The 15,868-nt window shown below is 47.6% G+C and overlaps 1 protein-coding gene across 3 annotated transcripts in view; it reads right to left on the bottom strand.

The window, feature by feature from the left end:
• Positions 1–15,442, bottom strand: part of LEKR1 (leucine, glutamate and lysine rich 1) — a 35,722-nt gene extending 20,280 nt beyond the window's left edge. Inside the window, exons 1-5 of one of the 3 annotated variants that reach the window (XM_064385043.1) lie at positions 15,227–15,442; positions 5,799–6,013; positions 1,766–1,885; positions 1,190–1,365; positions 88–273 (exon numbers count right to left, since the gene is read on the bottom strand). In XM_064385043.1, the coding sequence (XP_064241113.1) occupies positions 88–273; positions 1,190–1,365; positions 1,766–1,885; positions 5,799–6,013; positions 15,227–15,274 (745 nt within the window). In that variant the 5' untranslated portion in view covers positions 15,275–15,442. Of the gene's footprint in view, positions 1–87; positions 274–1,189; positions 1,366–1,765; positions 1,886–5,798; positions 6,014–14,469; positions 14,766–15,226 lie in introns of those variants that run through there. The other 2 variants (XM_064385041.1, XM_064385042.1) reach the window with 2 other exon arrangements.
• Between the last annotated feature and the right edge of the window lie 426 nt (positions 15,443–15,868).

Genomic DNA, 15,868 nt, shown 5'->3' with positions numbered 1-15,868 from the left:
TCACAGTAACAACCACAATCTGGTGCTTTTAAAAACATTTCTTTTTCCCCCAGGATTTTTGCCGGAAAGGATAAAAGCTTCTCTTACCCAGAGTTTCCTTCTGCAGCTCACGGCACCGGCTCTGGAGCTCGCTCCCCTGCTGAAGGGAAGTTTGGAGCTGCTGAGTTTTCAGCTCAACCGTGTCAGCCACCTCAGTGAGGTGTTTGACCTTCTCCTGCAGACACTCGTTCTCCCGCTGGGATTTTGCCAATCTTTGGTTCAGTTTGGGTATTTCTGAGGAGGCAAAACAAATCCATGTAGACTGTTGCTGTTTTTATGTTAATCATGAATGAGAACATCAAAGCTGTGGATCTGCTCTGGAGCTCAGAGGGGGAGGTGGAGATGCACATTCTCATCCTGCCCTCAAAGCCCTGACCAAACTGACCCCAGAGGTTAATCTGGGCTACAGTGGGATCTTTGGGTTGTCCTGTGCATGGCCAGGAGCTGGCTTTGATCCTTGTGGATCCTCCCCAACTCAGGATATTCTGTGATTTTGTGGCTCAGTCAATCAGCAGCTCATCCACACTGAAAAACTGCTAGGACAGGAATATGTCAGAATATTATTTCTGAAGGCCTTTAAAGCTGTGAATTGGGCACAGGGCCAGCTGGGGAGCTCTGGCTGTTGCAGTGTGTAACTGCACCACTGCACACTGTTTTCAGTGACAAATGGCATCCGGGGCTCAGCCTGAGGCTGGGCACAGCCCCTCCTGAACAAGCCTGTCCCTGCTCCCAGCCCCCTGGCCCCTGTGGGAGCAGGAAGCAGCCTGGGACCAAGGGAATTCTGCTCCGTGCCCCTTGCAGGCCCAGGGACCCTCAGATAAGGAGGGCTGCAGCTGGCAGAGCTTCTTCTCACCCGGGAATGGCAGCAGGGAGAGCTGCTGCTCTTGGGTGTGGGTTTGCTCCAGAAGTCCCTGCTGGCCCTGCGCTCAAAATGAGACCAATTCCTTGAATTTTACCCCACTTAAGATGGACAATTAACAGCAGGACTGTATCCACCACCTCCATCATTTTCCTCCTTTATTTCTCTTGCCCTGTCCAGTTTCGGGGGCAGCACTGCAGGACACCCCAGCAGCTCCCACAAGGATGCTGCAGCAGCACCCTGGAGGTTATCCTTTTTTCTCTTGCCCAAAATGCTTGCAGGATGCTTTACCTGTCAGAGCTTCTTTGCTCATGGCTTTTATTTGCCGAAAAATTTCTTCCTTCATGGCAGCAAAGCTCTCCATGTTGGTGGAGATGACCTCTTTAATACTGTCTAGTTCACTCCTAATGAAAGGGAACAGTGAGACAGCCTTGTTCAGGGTGGAGCAATGGTGTTCCAAGGTAGTTCTGCAAGAAAGAAAACGTACCAGATGTATGTTTATAAATTATTCTATAAATAAAACTTGGGAATTAGACTAAGCTTGACAACTACGTTCCCAATATCTGGTAATTTATACTGCACTGGGTTACAATAATTCAGTGTATGAAATGTGCTGTGTGTTGAATATATGTATAATAAGCTTCCCCATTTAAATGTTTAGAGCTTTTATACATAAATGAAGAAAACTGGGTTTGTTTCATCATTTCAAAATCCAGTGCAGGAAATTGTACAACCATTTTTAATTGAGAAATCAGAGTAATCATGTTTAAATGACTGTATGCCCAGGTTTATGGTGAACCTTTATAAATAATATATATGTAAGAAATACAGCATTTCCAACATCAGCATTCCTTTTTGGGTTCTCACCTGAGCACCTGTGACTGCTTGTAGGCAGCTTCCTTCTCCTCCTGGAAATACTGCAAATCAGCTTTCACAGTTTTCATCTCCTCCTGCTTGGTTTTAAGTTCCACTGTCAGGGTTTTTATCCTACAGACGTAAATAAAATAATCAGAATTGTTTGCACCAATAATCAACCTCCAACTTTGGTTCCAGCTTTTTCTTTTGCCAGGGCAGGAGCCAGCTCTGTGCTGGCCTCAGGCACAGCAAACCCCTCCAGAACCATCCCCCAAGGTGTTCTTCTCCTCTAGCATTTACCTTGGGAACTTTTCTCTACAGCACCAGTTTGTTTTTCAGGCACAGCTACCCCAGTGTAAATAAACACAGTTTAAACATTGCTCTTTCAACAATTCAGCACTTGCTCCCATAATTGTCAGGAAATGAATGGAACTGCACAGGAATAAAAGAGCTGAATCCAGTTCCCTTCCTGTGGTACATGTGAGGAACAATCCCACGCAGCACATCAGCCCCAGCTGCTTTCTGGAGATAACCATCCTAAAGCAGCCTCCCAGCCCCAAAAATACCACCCCAGTGACAAGCAACTGTTAAAAACCAGCCCCTGTTTAAGCTTTCAACACCTACTGCTCACACAGAGAAAATGATCTATTTGTCTCCTGGTGACTCATTGCCACAAGTAAATAAGTAATGTTTGAATAGACAAGAATTTTACAAAACCAAAGGCTGGCAGAAGCACTACATCAGCCTTGGCTTCAATTTTAAACAGCAGAGAGAATGAGAATGATTTATGCTGAAAATACATAAAAATTAAACCAAACTATGACAGTGCATTAGTTACTGTTATCACACAGATCAGCACCAAAATGGACATTTAAAAAAATATTAGTCCTGGTTAAGAAACATGGATCTGCAGAGCTCTGATAAATCTGAACATCTGGGGGTTAAAAAGCAAGTCTTTGGGGTTCAACTGTGAACCCTGGAACAAAACAAAACAAAAAACAAAACAAAACAAAACCTCCAAAAAACACAAAACAAAACAAAACAAATTGAAGATATTCCTGGCATTACCTTTTTAGGAAATTTTACCCATTGCTACCTGCAAATTTCCAGGAGGTGGAGAGCAGGAGGAGAGAGAAAATCTGTTGGATTGTGGTTGGGAGCAGAGTTGTTGTCATTCATAAGAAAAAAAAAAAGTCCATCCCCTAAACAGCTCCAGGAATTCAAATCTACGTTTGCAGCTGAGGAAAAAATCAGTGATTTATCACTGACCAGTAACAAACCCAAACTCTGGGAGCCGGGGAGAGCCAGATGCTCATTTTCCATTCTTGTTCTAGAATGGGGAGTATTTGAAGATCTTTTGGATTAAAAAGAAACTGGTAAATAAGAAGAGCCACATTTTCTTCCTCTTTCCATTCCAGAGCTGACATTAAAGGGATGTTTCCATGTCCTGCTCAGTCACTGACTAAAGAACCCATGGAAAAGACAAGACAGTTGCACTCGGCTGTTACCATCAGAAGAAGCAAAATAAACACGTTATTCTGGGTTTTTAGCACCAAGGGAGAGTCCAGGGCATGTTAAAAGCTGGCATTTGAGAAGGAACAGGCTGATCCCACCCTGTGCCACAGAGCACTCCCTGCCCAGGCTGGCATCCATCCCCTGGTGCCCTGGCAGAGGCAGCGGGTCAGGCCGTGCTCACCCCGAGCTGGCAGGGGCAGAACAGCAGGAGGAGACCCAGCAGGGGCTGCAAACAGCCTCGCTGTCCCACAGAGTGAGGAGCAGCCACCCTGCTCCAGGGATTTACAGGAGTCATCCCTGCACTGCATGGCACAGGGTCTGGTGGCATGGAGCAGCGCTGGCACTGCCAGGACACAGCAGGCACGCAGAGCCTGGCACATCTGGCCACAAACAGCTCCACCCCAGCGTTTTCACTGCCATGGAACTTTGGGAGCTGCCCAGAGCCAGGAGCTGCTCACTTTCATTTCACAGCCGGGAGCTGCATTTTCAGTTCAGAAAGTGGTGAAGTCACCAGCCCTGGAAGCGTTCGAGACACGTGTGGATGTGGCCCTTGAGGACATCTTCAGCATTTACATCTATTTTACATTTCCCACTGGATGTGGATTAATCCTGCTAATTAAATCAATAATAATTCAATTAATGATCAAGACTGAAGTGATTTGAACACAGAATAAGGTTAAAGCTGAGTGGATCAGTGCAGTTTGTTCCCTTTCTCCTGCCAGGATCCCAAAGGAAAGGTGACCAGGGACAGGCAAACTCCCAGGTGGCTTTCAAGGTTAACCACAGGAACCAACAGGAATACCTGAACCCAGAGGGAACAGAAACCTGAAACAGTCTGTGGGTGATAAGAGATTCAATCCCTGGGTCTAGCAGAGATAAAAGGAAGAAAGAGGCATGTTTGGCTTCTGGGAGCAGTGCCTTGTCAGCCTGGCCAGACCCAGGATGTTGGATAGTTTGTACCACAGCACAAGGCAGTCAGAGGGGCCCAGGACAGCCAGCAGAAGATAAGGAACATTCAGCCAAGTTTCTTAACGAGGCACAGTGGTTGATTTATGGCTGGAATGGAAACCTACTGCAAGTATCCCACTTGATTTCAGCAGCTTTTAAATCAAGTGGAGCCTTAGGGGGGAAAAGTGCAGAGATAAAAATTTTATTAACTGTTCCAGCTTTACTACAGAAAGTCAGCTCGATGAAAATTTAAAGTTTAGCTCTGGCAAATGATCCCCAACGAGAAGAATGTGCTGTCAGTGCATTTGCTCACAGACTGCCACCAGGGCTGCCACCCAGGGTTGTTAAAGGGACAAGGAGCAAACAAGCTTTAAAAATAGATATTAAACCACAGAAAATATTAAATATCAGGAAGGAGGGGTAATTTAAATTAAAAAGATATTGCAAGAAACATTATGAGTAACTTACAAGATAAATGCATTTTGTTCACTTTTGTGGGAACTTGTGCTCTAAAATTAATCTTTTATTAGTAATATTAGCAAGCAAAAGCCGAATTAAATCCATTGATTAAGTTAATTTTTAACAGTATTTGAGTGATTCTCCCAAAAAAGCAGGTTTCCAAAGCATTTCAGCATTTCAAGAGCACCTTCAGCTCCACATCCCTTGGTATGAGTCAGTCACACAAGGAACACCCCTCCTGGGGATCCCAAAAACCAAACTGAGCTGATAATTAGAATTAGAACCTCATCCTTACAAAAAACTTCTGTCTGAGTCAGATGAGCCAAAAATTACCCAGGAGTTTCTGGTAGCCTCAATCCATCAGCAGCAAACTCGAGCAAACTGCATTTTTATAAAGTATCTTTTACTAATTGTCTATAAACATCAATTATTTATAGTCCTAGTGTAATCAATTAATGGAATATAGCAATAGATTCCAAAATATGTGCATGACAAAGGATACAGCTCATACTGTGAGTATGAGCTAAAGAATACACTTGAAGGTCCTAATTGTGCTCTGAAAATCCAAACGTGGCTCTGAGATCTATCATTAATTACTGGAGTTTTATGGTACAAAACTCCCCCTTTAACTGAGGCCTTCCCATATCTGTAAGGGTTTGGAACCTCCTGTTTGCCACGCAAAATGCCCCTGGCAGTTCCCAAAGTGTTCCTCACTGCTTTAGGATTCTGTACCAGCCCTGCAGGGAGGGAATCCTGGGATTGCCAGGGAAGGACACAGGGAATTCTTTACTGTGAGAATGTGGCACTCCCAGTCCTGTGGAATTTCATTTGGAATATTAGAGATTTATTACAAGATGATAAGATGAGATACAAGAGGGGAAATCCCTCTGAGTGCCCTCTGGCCTTTCCTTCACCTTCCACACAGTGACTGCTCCTAAACTGCTCAGGAATTCTGAACCTGCTTCCACAGGACACCAGGAAAGATGATTTAAATCAACTACTACAGAGTATGTGGGGCATCTGAGAAAAGAAATACAAATGTTATTTGCATTTTAAGCTGCTTTGGGCTGAAGTTCCCTGCCACACACAGGAGAGGGTCCCAGAGGAGATGATGTGCTCTGACCTTTCTGTTTTGGATTCGCTCTCAGCCCGGCAGCGCTCGAGGTCGTGGTGAAGAGCCTGCAATTCTGCCTGCAGCCTCTGCTCCCGTTCTAGGCTTCCCTTATAAACCTTAATCTCCTTCTCCATTGCTTTCACTTTGTCCTCCATCACCTTGAACTCGTGGAGTGTCAGGTAGCTGACTCCGCAGTATTTGCACACTGTCTGGTCCCGGGGCATCTGCAAAGAGACAAAATGCTTCAGAGTGCCTCAGGGAAACAGGTTCAGCCAAAAAAACCCCTCAGTCACACTAAGAAATAATAACAAATCCAAACAATTTAAACCGTTTGCTGCTCTGGAACATTTAAAATCAGATTATGTTATTGCTTTAACAAATAAAGACAAAAATCCTCGTTAGCAAAATGAACCCAGCTAGAGCAGCACTTTCCCTTCCTGGCAACTTCCCAAGATACATCAATTTGATATGTGGGAACTCCCACTGAAATGCTGAAGTACTTCTGAGTTAGGTTGGAGGTATTAATGGAAAATGAAATGCTGTGTTTTATGAAGCTGTTTCATTAATGAATCTGGGATTACCAGAGAAATGTTATTTCTCTGGGTTTCCGACATCTCATATCCAAGTGAGGGAGGCAAGATGAGGGAAGTGAGCTAATCCACCATCTTCACAAAAATAACTCCTGAGTGATGCTGAGGTGTCCCTGGCACTGGGGTGCTGTGGAATCTGAATCCCCTTTGCCAGGAATGAAGGACTCAGGACTGATTACAAAACACAGCATATAACACCCATCCAATGGAAAGGCCATTTATTAAATTGGGAAACAGACTTTTCCAACTGAGCTGGTTATTAACCTTGAAGCAGGGAACATGCAAGCACCTGTTCAAATAGCTTAAGTCCAATTAAGAAACTTTGTTTTACAGAAGAAGGAAAAAAATGATGTTTTGAGACATTGGGATAAACAGAAAGAAACCCTACTGAGAGGAAAGAAAAGGGCTTTCAAAAATTATAAATTAAAGACTCATACAGCAACCTTTAGGAGTTTAAATATAGCCTGATATAAACAGTGTTTCAGGGGGCCCTGGACAAGCTTTATTTCCCCATTTCTTAATGCTGCTCCAGTTTAAACCCTGCTGGTTACAGCTGCTCTGGAGGAGCTGAAAATGCAAGTTTATTTTTCCTGGCAGCTGCACTCTGTGCTTGGAAACCTGAAACTGTTCTTCAGGATAAGTACCCCGAAGTTCCAAAGCGCTGGAATGAGTGCACTGGAGAAGGACAAAACGAGCTGTGCAGGGAGCACAGGAGGGGGGTTATCACAGGGAGCACACGCTGCTCTGTGCAGCACAGCTCACACAGACAGCTGAGAACTTTCACTGCTTCTCCCAGCAAAAACAAGATACAGTCACCAGGGGTCTGAACTGAAAAGGGCTTGTGCAAGTACCGAAACGTCTTCGTTTTCAAAGTCAGTTTTGTTACTGAATGTCAAAATAAATGAAGTCATAGAACAACAAATACTCCCTGTCTGGGCTCAGCTGGAAGTGCTCTCCTTCCCAGCCATTCCTCAGGTGAAATGAAAATCTGGGGGGACTCCTGATCAGGTTGGATTTTTGCAGTATTTGCTATAGAGTCAAAAAATCACAGAATAGGAAAGGCTGTGTAAATCAGGACCTTGCTCTGCACATTAATAATTACCCTGCAAGCACTGCAATAAGTGTACAGATTGGACAGCTTCCAAACATCCACCTTAATACATGGAACAGGTCCCTGACACCAGGAACGGATTTGGCACATGTTGAGTGATGCCAGCCACAGTTAGTTCAAACCCAGCACATCTGCCCAGGATACCTGGAAAATTGACAGCACCCAGATAAAAGTGAACAGAGCAAGGAAGGCACTGACCTGACTTCCCATCCTAAATCCAAGGTTCCTCTCTCACGGAATCACAGAAAGCTTTGGGTTAAGAGGGACCTCAAAGCCCATCCTGTGCCAGCCCTGCCATGGCAGGGACACCTCCCACTGTCCCAGGCTGGACAATTCCCAGTGTCCAGCCTGGCCTTGGGCACTGCCAGGGATCCAGGGGCAGCCACAGCTGCTCTGGGCACCCTGTGCCAGGGCCTGCCCACCCTCCAGGGAAAAATTCCTTCCCAAATCTCATCTCACCCAGGAATTCCCATATCCCATCTATCCCTGCCCCCTGGTATCCTTATAAATACATGGTCTTTCCAGGAGAAAAGCTCCACTAGGCCTTGTCTCTTAGTCACCAAAGTTGACCAACCTTTAAACAAAAACTGTAGGAAACAAACTGTCATCAGTTCTCATGCTTACAAATTACCTTTTCTGGAACAGTGAGATTGCTGAGTAACCGCTAAGGATGTGTACTAAATACAAGTTCATGGTTTCAGATTCCGTATTTCACTGTTTCCATTTGATAAAAACACTGCTGTCATCTTAGCTTCAAAGCAGGAAAAAAAACCAGGGGAAAAACAGTTTGGAAGGAATAGAAAAGGAAACTATCAGAGCTGAGTAGAAAGGGGACTTGCGTGTCCTGAGTAAGCACTGAGGACAAGCAGTGAACAGAAAAAATCAATTAGGAATTAAAAAAAAAGCAGTTTTGCTGAGGACAAAGTGCTTGATCTCAGAAGATATTTATCCATAAGACTTTGAGCTACAGTTGTGATGCACAGATGCTGTAAAGCATCTGGGGGAACAGTTTCCACTCTGCAGTTGGTTTTGGAAGGAAATATTATCTATCCCCTGGTTACAAAGATTTCTTTAGCTACCAAGGCAAGGGGAGGACTGAGCCAAGAGGGATAATCACTCAAATTACATCTGTCTGACTCAGTTTCATCTGTAGAGCATAAGCTGTAAGGGAAAAAAAAAAGGAAATAAATTGGTGGTCTGGACCATTTTTAGCCTTTTGAACGATGAGACAGGAATTTGTACCACTTGAACTTGACCAAATAACTCCAGGGTGTGTCAGCTCGTGCACCACCACCCCTCTCCTCTGGAATTTCACATTCCACCCACAAACATCCCACGATGGAGAGCTGGATTCCTGTTCAGGAGAGAGAGCTCCTCTCTCATTTGGCCAGGCTTCGATATTACAGCACTCATCACAGAACCTAAAACTGCTCAGGTTGGAAAAGCCCTCCGAGACCATGGAGTGCCACCAGCCCACAGCCCCAGGTGCTGATAAACCCCTGCAGGGATGGGGACCCCACCACTGCCCCGGGCAGCTGGGCCAGCCCCTTCCATGGAGAAATTCCTCACAACACCCTGTGCTCCTTGGTCCACAGCTCTTGCTCTCTTGGTGGATCTGTCAGGACTCAGATTGCTTCAGCAAGGACTGGTCAAAACCAAAAAATTCTGTCCAAATTAAACTTGTAGCTGAAAACATAAAAGTCAAGAAAAAATAAATAATCCTTATGCTACAGCTGGGTGGTCTTAAATTATTTCTGCATGTTGATTTATTCTACCTTATTACCCAATTTTACTTTCTTTTTTGTTTCACTCCTCTCCCACATTATTTTCATGTCTCTCATCCTGTCTGTCCCTCTTCTGACACACCAGTCAATCCCTATTGCACAAAAAGAAATGATGACTCAAACTACACCATTGATTTTTGAGGAAGAAAGGGAAATCTTTTGATGCATATGCAAAATGAGGAGGCACCAGATTGAAATTTATATTTGCTTTGGTCAAAGAAAGGTTTTTAAAAGGTCCCAGTAGAAATTTCACTTCTTTTAAAAGAAACAAAGTGTATTGTGAGCCAAGTTTTCAATCAGCATCTACCCCAAAGCAACACAGATGGTACTGCTGAGCCACAGTGCTCACATCATTATTTGCTCCCTGCCCATAAAATCACAGTTGCAAAATAAAAATCCCTGTGCTTGCTTTGAGCACACGAACAGTGGAGAAACAGGCTGGGATAAAACCAGAAAGTAGCTTCATTCCAGACGTGCCCTGGGAAAATCCCTGTGTCACGACAGGGAGCAGCAGCAGGAGCTCAGGTACTGAAGCCACCGCAGCCCGGGGGAAAGCAGAATGATGAATCCTGACATTGTCACACTCCCAGAGCCTGCAAACACCAGCACAGGGCAGCAGCCCTTCTGAGCTTCTCCTTGGGATGTGTCAGGGCATGTTCCAGCCGAGAACTGAGCCCCAGGGCTGCCACGAAGCCTCTGGTGACCAAACACAGCAGACAAAGGATGACTTAGCCCATTGTTAAGGCTGAGCGACCTCTGCATCCCTAGGTGTGATTGTCAGGGAGCCCCTCCTGGCTGCAACCCCGCAGAGTGGGAGGTGAGGAGATTCCAGTGCCTCCAGTTCCAGCAGCACGCTTGGACACTGGCTGCAGAAGGGTGGAAAACCTTGGCTGCAGTGAACACTGCCCTGGTTTTGTGAGAAAACCTTGGATATAGAAAACACAGCCTGGTGTGATGAGAAAAGCTTGGCTATACTGCCTGGAGAGGGTGTGAGTGTCCCTTGGTGGAGAGACTGAACCACTGGGACACAGCCCCTGGCAGTGCCCAGGCCAGGCTGGGCACTGGGGCTTGGAGCCACCTGGGACAGTGCAGGTGTCCCTGCCCGTGGCACCTGAAGGTCCCTTCCAACCCAAACCCTTTCTCCCATTTCCAGAGCACTCCCCAGCACTCAGAACACTCCCACAGCAGGAGCCTGGCACCCCAACACCACAAACATCACAAATTCCACAGCTGAGTGCTGAGAACCCCAGTGGGCACTGGAGCAGCTGGGGACATCACCTCCAGGAGAATCCAGAATGTGGGGCCAGCAGGATGCTGAGAAGGGCTCTGCCACTCCACCACGCTGATCTGGAGGGCACTAATTGGGAATTTATCTGCTTTTACATCCCTGCTGGTGCCATGCAGCACGTCCCAAGCACAGAGCTGTGCTGTCCTGGTGGATGGGACAGGCCGTGGGCTCCCAGCCCCGGCTGGAACTCTGTGTTCCAGAAGCTTTCACAAGAAAACCCCAACGCTGGGGTCACGGAGGGCGGGAGAGGGGAAAGCTGCCTGATGTGCTCATGCAGAGCCCATGCTGTGCCCAGTCTATAGCACACGTTTGCTGCCTGTGGTGTACCCAACACTCTGGGGACACCACAGGACGTTCTGTCCCCAAGGGGAACAGCCTCGGACTTCCTGCCCGCCCTGAGCTCCTCAGCTCCGGGGCTGAGACAACCCTCAGTCTCCAAGGGTATCCTGGCCCTATTCATTTTATGATTCATGGTAACAAAGCTTTTATCTTTTTTCCCAAATAAAATATAAATGTGTTTGCTGCTTTGAGGACTTGGGTCATTCTGTTGCTGTTCTGTTTCCTGTTTCAGGGAGATCCTCAGTGCAAAGCTGCATTTTCCCTTCTTATTTCCCTCCACTCCCACAGAACTTTAACTAAAGTCCAAAGGCACAAAAAATGATTCATCACTGGCAACAAACAACTACCAAGGTGAAATATAAAAGCCTTGAGGAAAAATTAAACCAAAACAAAACATTAACCAAGCAACGAAACCAGAAGTCCCCCAAAATACACATCCATGACACTGGAGTCAAGGAAACACTAACTCCCTTCTGTACCCTGCTGGGCTCTGTGACACCTCTCAGGCTGAGTTTGCTTGCAGAAACTCTATGTAAATACATTAAAAGTAGGCATTAAAACCACTGATTTCCATCTTTACTAACAATTACTTCCCAAGAATATGCAACTATAAATACAAAAGAATACTATAAACTTTAAGAATGGATATGTAGATGCTTTATTCACCTGTTGATTTTGGTTCTTTTAATTTAGCACTCACCTTGTAATGAATGTGAAATGCAATGTTGTGAAAGGAGTGTGAAAGCAGAAGAAGAAATGAGAGAGAGAAGAAAGCAGGGACACGTAAAAGTTTTTACACAATTCTCGAGGCAAAAGAGATCAGAATATGAAGAACCAAGGTCCCTTCACATCTATCATTCCCTTAACAAAATGCTGAGGAATTTCCTTCCCTCTAGACTAAAACTTCCTTTAAAATAAAACCTTGACAAGCAGCTTGTGCAGCTCCAAGGAGAGGAAAACGAGAGCTCTCATTGCAGCCTGCCCTGTGAGGCAGCTCCTGGATCCCGTGTGAGTGCCACAACCCAACCTCCAGCATCCGTCCATCCATCCATCCATCATCCCTCCATCATCCATCCATCCCTCATCCATCCATCCATCATCCGTCCATCCATCCATCATCCATCCCTCATCCATCCATCCATCATCCATCCACCCATCTGTCCGTTCATCCATCCGTCCATCCATCCATCATCCATCCATCCCTCATCCCTCCATCCATCATCCATCCATCAATCCATCCATCCCTCCATCCATCATCCATCCATCCATCATCCATCCATCCCTCATCCGTCCATCAATCCATCCATCCCTCCACCCATCCCTCATCCATCCATCATCCATCCATCCATCATCCATCCATCAATCCATCCATCCCTCCATCATCCATCCATCCCTCATCCCTCCATCCATCATCCATCCATCCATCCATCCCTCCATCCATCATCCATCCATCCATCCCTCCATCCATCATCCATCATCCATCCATCCATCCATCCATCCCTCCATCCATCATCCATCCATCCATCCCTCCATCCATCATCCATCCATCCATCCCTCCATCCATCATCCATCATCCATCCATCCATCCATCCATCATCCATCCATCCATCATCCATCCATCCATCATCCATCATCCATCCATCCATCATCCATCCATCCATCATCCATCCATCCATCCATCATCCCTCCATCCATCCATCCCTCCATCCATCATCCATCCATCCATCCATCATCCCTCCATCCATCCATCCCTCCATCCATCCATCCCTCCATCCATCATCCATCCATCCACCCACCCCAGCCCAGCGCCTGGCCAGGGAGCAGCCCTCTCTCTGGGCAGCACCCGGTGCCCGGCAGCTCCTGCAGGCACACGTGCTGCCCTGGCCTGCACACCCATCCTGGGAGCACGTGCTCCCTCTGGCACAGCGCGCACAGCTGGCACACGGCCGGCTGACAGGGAGATTCCAGGGGAGAGGCTGTAAAACCTGGGCAGCAGAGGACGGGAGGGGAATGAGGACATGTGTGCAGAAGGGACGGGAGATACCAGGGCAGGAAATGGTGAGAATGACTTGTAGTGCCTTGTAAGGATGCTGCAGCTACAACACGAGCCAGCTGAGGAGGAGACGAGCAACAGCACAGGATGTGTAAAACCCCAGCACTTTCTCATCCCAAATCCTGGGCTGTCGCTGCCTTGGAGCTCACACGTGGCACGAGGAGGATGGGACAGCAGCAGAAGTCTGTCCATATCTGGAAATCCTGCATCCTCTGCACCAGATTTTTTGTTAAAGGTGTAGCCAGCACTGGTGGCATCTCCAGAAATTGCCTGCCCACCCTCTACTTCGAGGGACAAGTCGAAGTGACAATCTCACTGGGAGAATTCCACAACAGCCTGGGAGAGCTGCTCCAGAGTTTCAGAGCAGTCAATGAAAGCACACCCAGAAATGAGATGAAAAGACTCATTTGCACCTGGAAATGAACCACCACCTCCTGTGAGCAGTTACTGTGCCCTCAGGTATTTTCCAGAATGAGCAAACCCAGCTCTATTATCCTTTCTTAGAAGATTTTTAAGCTCTTTACTATTTTTGCTCTTTTCTACAGTCCCATCAGTCACGTCACTATTTTTAAAGCCTGCAGCTCAGAACTGAAACCTCAGCAGCCCTGGACAGAGGGACAACAAAGACCCAAGTTTCACATGCAATTCCTATTACAATTACTGAGACATTCAAACTATCAATACGTTAACAGATTCTTTCTGTGTAACATCCCTTTGTTCATATTATTCTGCTTATGACCTGATTACAGCCCTCAGACTGTAAAGTCTGACGAGGAGGTTACTATGGATTTTGTATTGATGCATTGGATTAATTGTAAATGCCTTATTTTTCCTAAGAATACGGAGTTTAATGCTGTTCCCAGAGTGCTCACACCCCTTCCCGACTGGCACCAGCGTATTCCTTACTGTAATCCAAGATGCTGGCTCAATAGTAACCAGCAGCCAGTGACACTGCAGCTGACAGAATCCATGTCACTGCGTTTCTGTGCCTGCCCTGGCTGCTGCTCCCTCCTTGTGCCAGCATATGCCTAGCACATGGAGCAGGAACTGGCTCAGCAACTGATCCCAACATAAAACAGGCTCAAGTGCCACCAAACTGCAGCTTTAAGTCATTAAAGGAACTATTAAGCAGTAACCAGCTCCAGGAGGATTCCCTCGTTCAACAGTTTGGTACAACTGTTTCTCTGAGAAGCTTACACTGATTTTTGCTCACCAGTGTACCCCGTGGGGGCTAAAAAACCTAACTGCTAAATAAACAAACTTAGTGGGATCCCTCCTGCTACCAAAACAGCTGCTCACGATTCTGAAGGTGCTCCACAGCTGCTTCCCTTCTTTTTTTTAAAGGCTAAGTATTCCTTTTCCCTTTCTTTGTCTATGTTGCCCATTCCTGATTTCTCAGAAATTGTCTCAGAAATTGTTTGAACAGTTTCCTGGACTAAGCCAGGGAGAACTTCTCCAGTCTCCAGGCTGAGTACACAGAGCTTTTAAATGATTTGTCAATTATGAGCTGCAGACCGAGGAATGAGGACAGCTGGGTGTTGTACTGCCAGAGTGAAAACCTGATAGTGTTACAAAAAGTGACTCGTGTTCCACTTGAGTGCAGCCTCCTCCTAAATGGAGCCACATAAACAGCAGCGCTGTTACACCGGCAATCATCCGTCTGGCAAACAAAAGAACACACAAAGACACCAGGGCAGAGGAAGGGGAATGTTCCGTCCCCGTGGTGTGTGTTGATACTCCTCTGGAACATGTCATGCTCTGCACTCCTCCCAAACTCCCGGCAGCAAAACACGCCAGAAAGGGGAAATCTGAGACTCACCTGCAGGGACAGCCCCGGCACAGGGCGAGGTGTTCTCCAGGACTCACCTGCAGTGATAAACCTGGCACAGGGTGATGTGTTCTCCAGGACTCACCTGCAGTGACAGCCCCAAAACAGACTCAGGTGTTCTCCAGGACTCACCTGCAGTGATAAACCTGGCACAAAGCAAGATGTTCTCCAAAACTCACCTGCAGTGACAGCCCCAGCACAGGGCGAGCTGCTCTCCAAAACTCACCTGCAGTGACAATCCCAGCACAGACTCAGGTGTTCCTCTGCAGGGTTCCTATAGAATTACTGTAATTACACCGCACAAAGAGTGAGGAAACCCAACACCCAGCCTAACCCAGGGCCAAAATGTGCAGACAGTGCACCGGTGCTCACAGGCCCGTGCACCATCCCTGAGCCGCCGCAGGAGCTCCGAGTGCTGGGGCTTGGCGTTTCCACAGCTCGTACCTTGCGGATCTCCTCGGGCAGCGCGTGGACGGGGCCGCGCCGCTCCATGGCCTCCCGCAGGCTGGGCGGCGGGCTCCGGGAGCGGCGGGGGCTCCGGGAGCGGCGGGGGCTCGGGGCTCCGGGGCTCGGGGCTCAGGGCCCGCCGGGGTCCCGGCACGGGGGACCCGTGAGGGGCGGGGGGGGCGCGCCGGCCGCCGCCATTTTGTGGCCGCGGCGTCCGCCGTAACCGCGGCAACGGCGCGTGCGCGTCACCGCCGCTGAGGTGAGGGCGGTGAGGGGAGCGCGGCCCGGGCTGGCCGCCCATCGGGGTTTAGTGCACCCCAAAACCCCCCTGACACCCCAAAGCCAGCCCTGACGTGCCAAACATGGCTCCCCAGAGCCGCCCCTGACACCCCCAAGCCGCCCCCCCCGACACCCCAAGTTGGGCCTTGGCACCCCCGAGCCAAACCTTGACACCCCAAATTCCGCCTCGCCACGCCGAAGCCGGCCCCAAAGTCCTGAATTCGATTTTGACACAAAAAAGACAAAACTTGGCGCCCCAAATTCGGACCTGCCACCCCGAAGCCCCCCAATACCCTGAAGTCAAAGCCTGACACCCCAAAGCCAAAACATGACAGATTCAGCCCTGTCACCCCAAATTTA

The sequence above is a fragment of the Passer domesticus genome, chromosome 11 (genome assembly GCF_036417665.1).
Source record: "Passer domesticus isolate bPasDom1 chromosome 11, bPasDom1.hap1, whole genome shotgun sequence".
In the NCBI taxonomy this organism is placed as follows: Eukaryota; Metazoa; Chordata; class Aves; order Passeriformes; family Passeridae; genus Passer; species Passer domesticus.
This window is presented reverse-complemented; position numbering and strand designations above follow the sequence as displayed.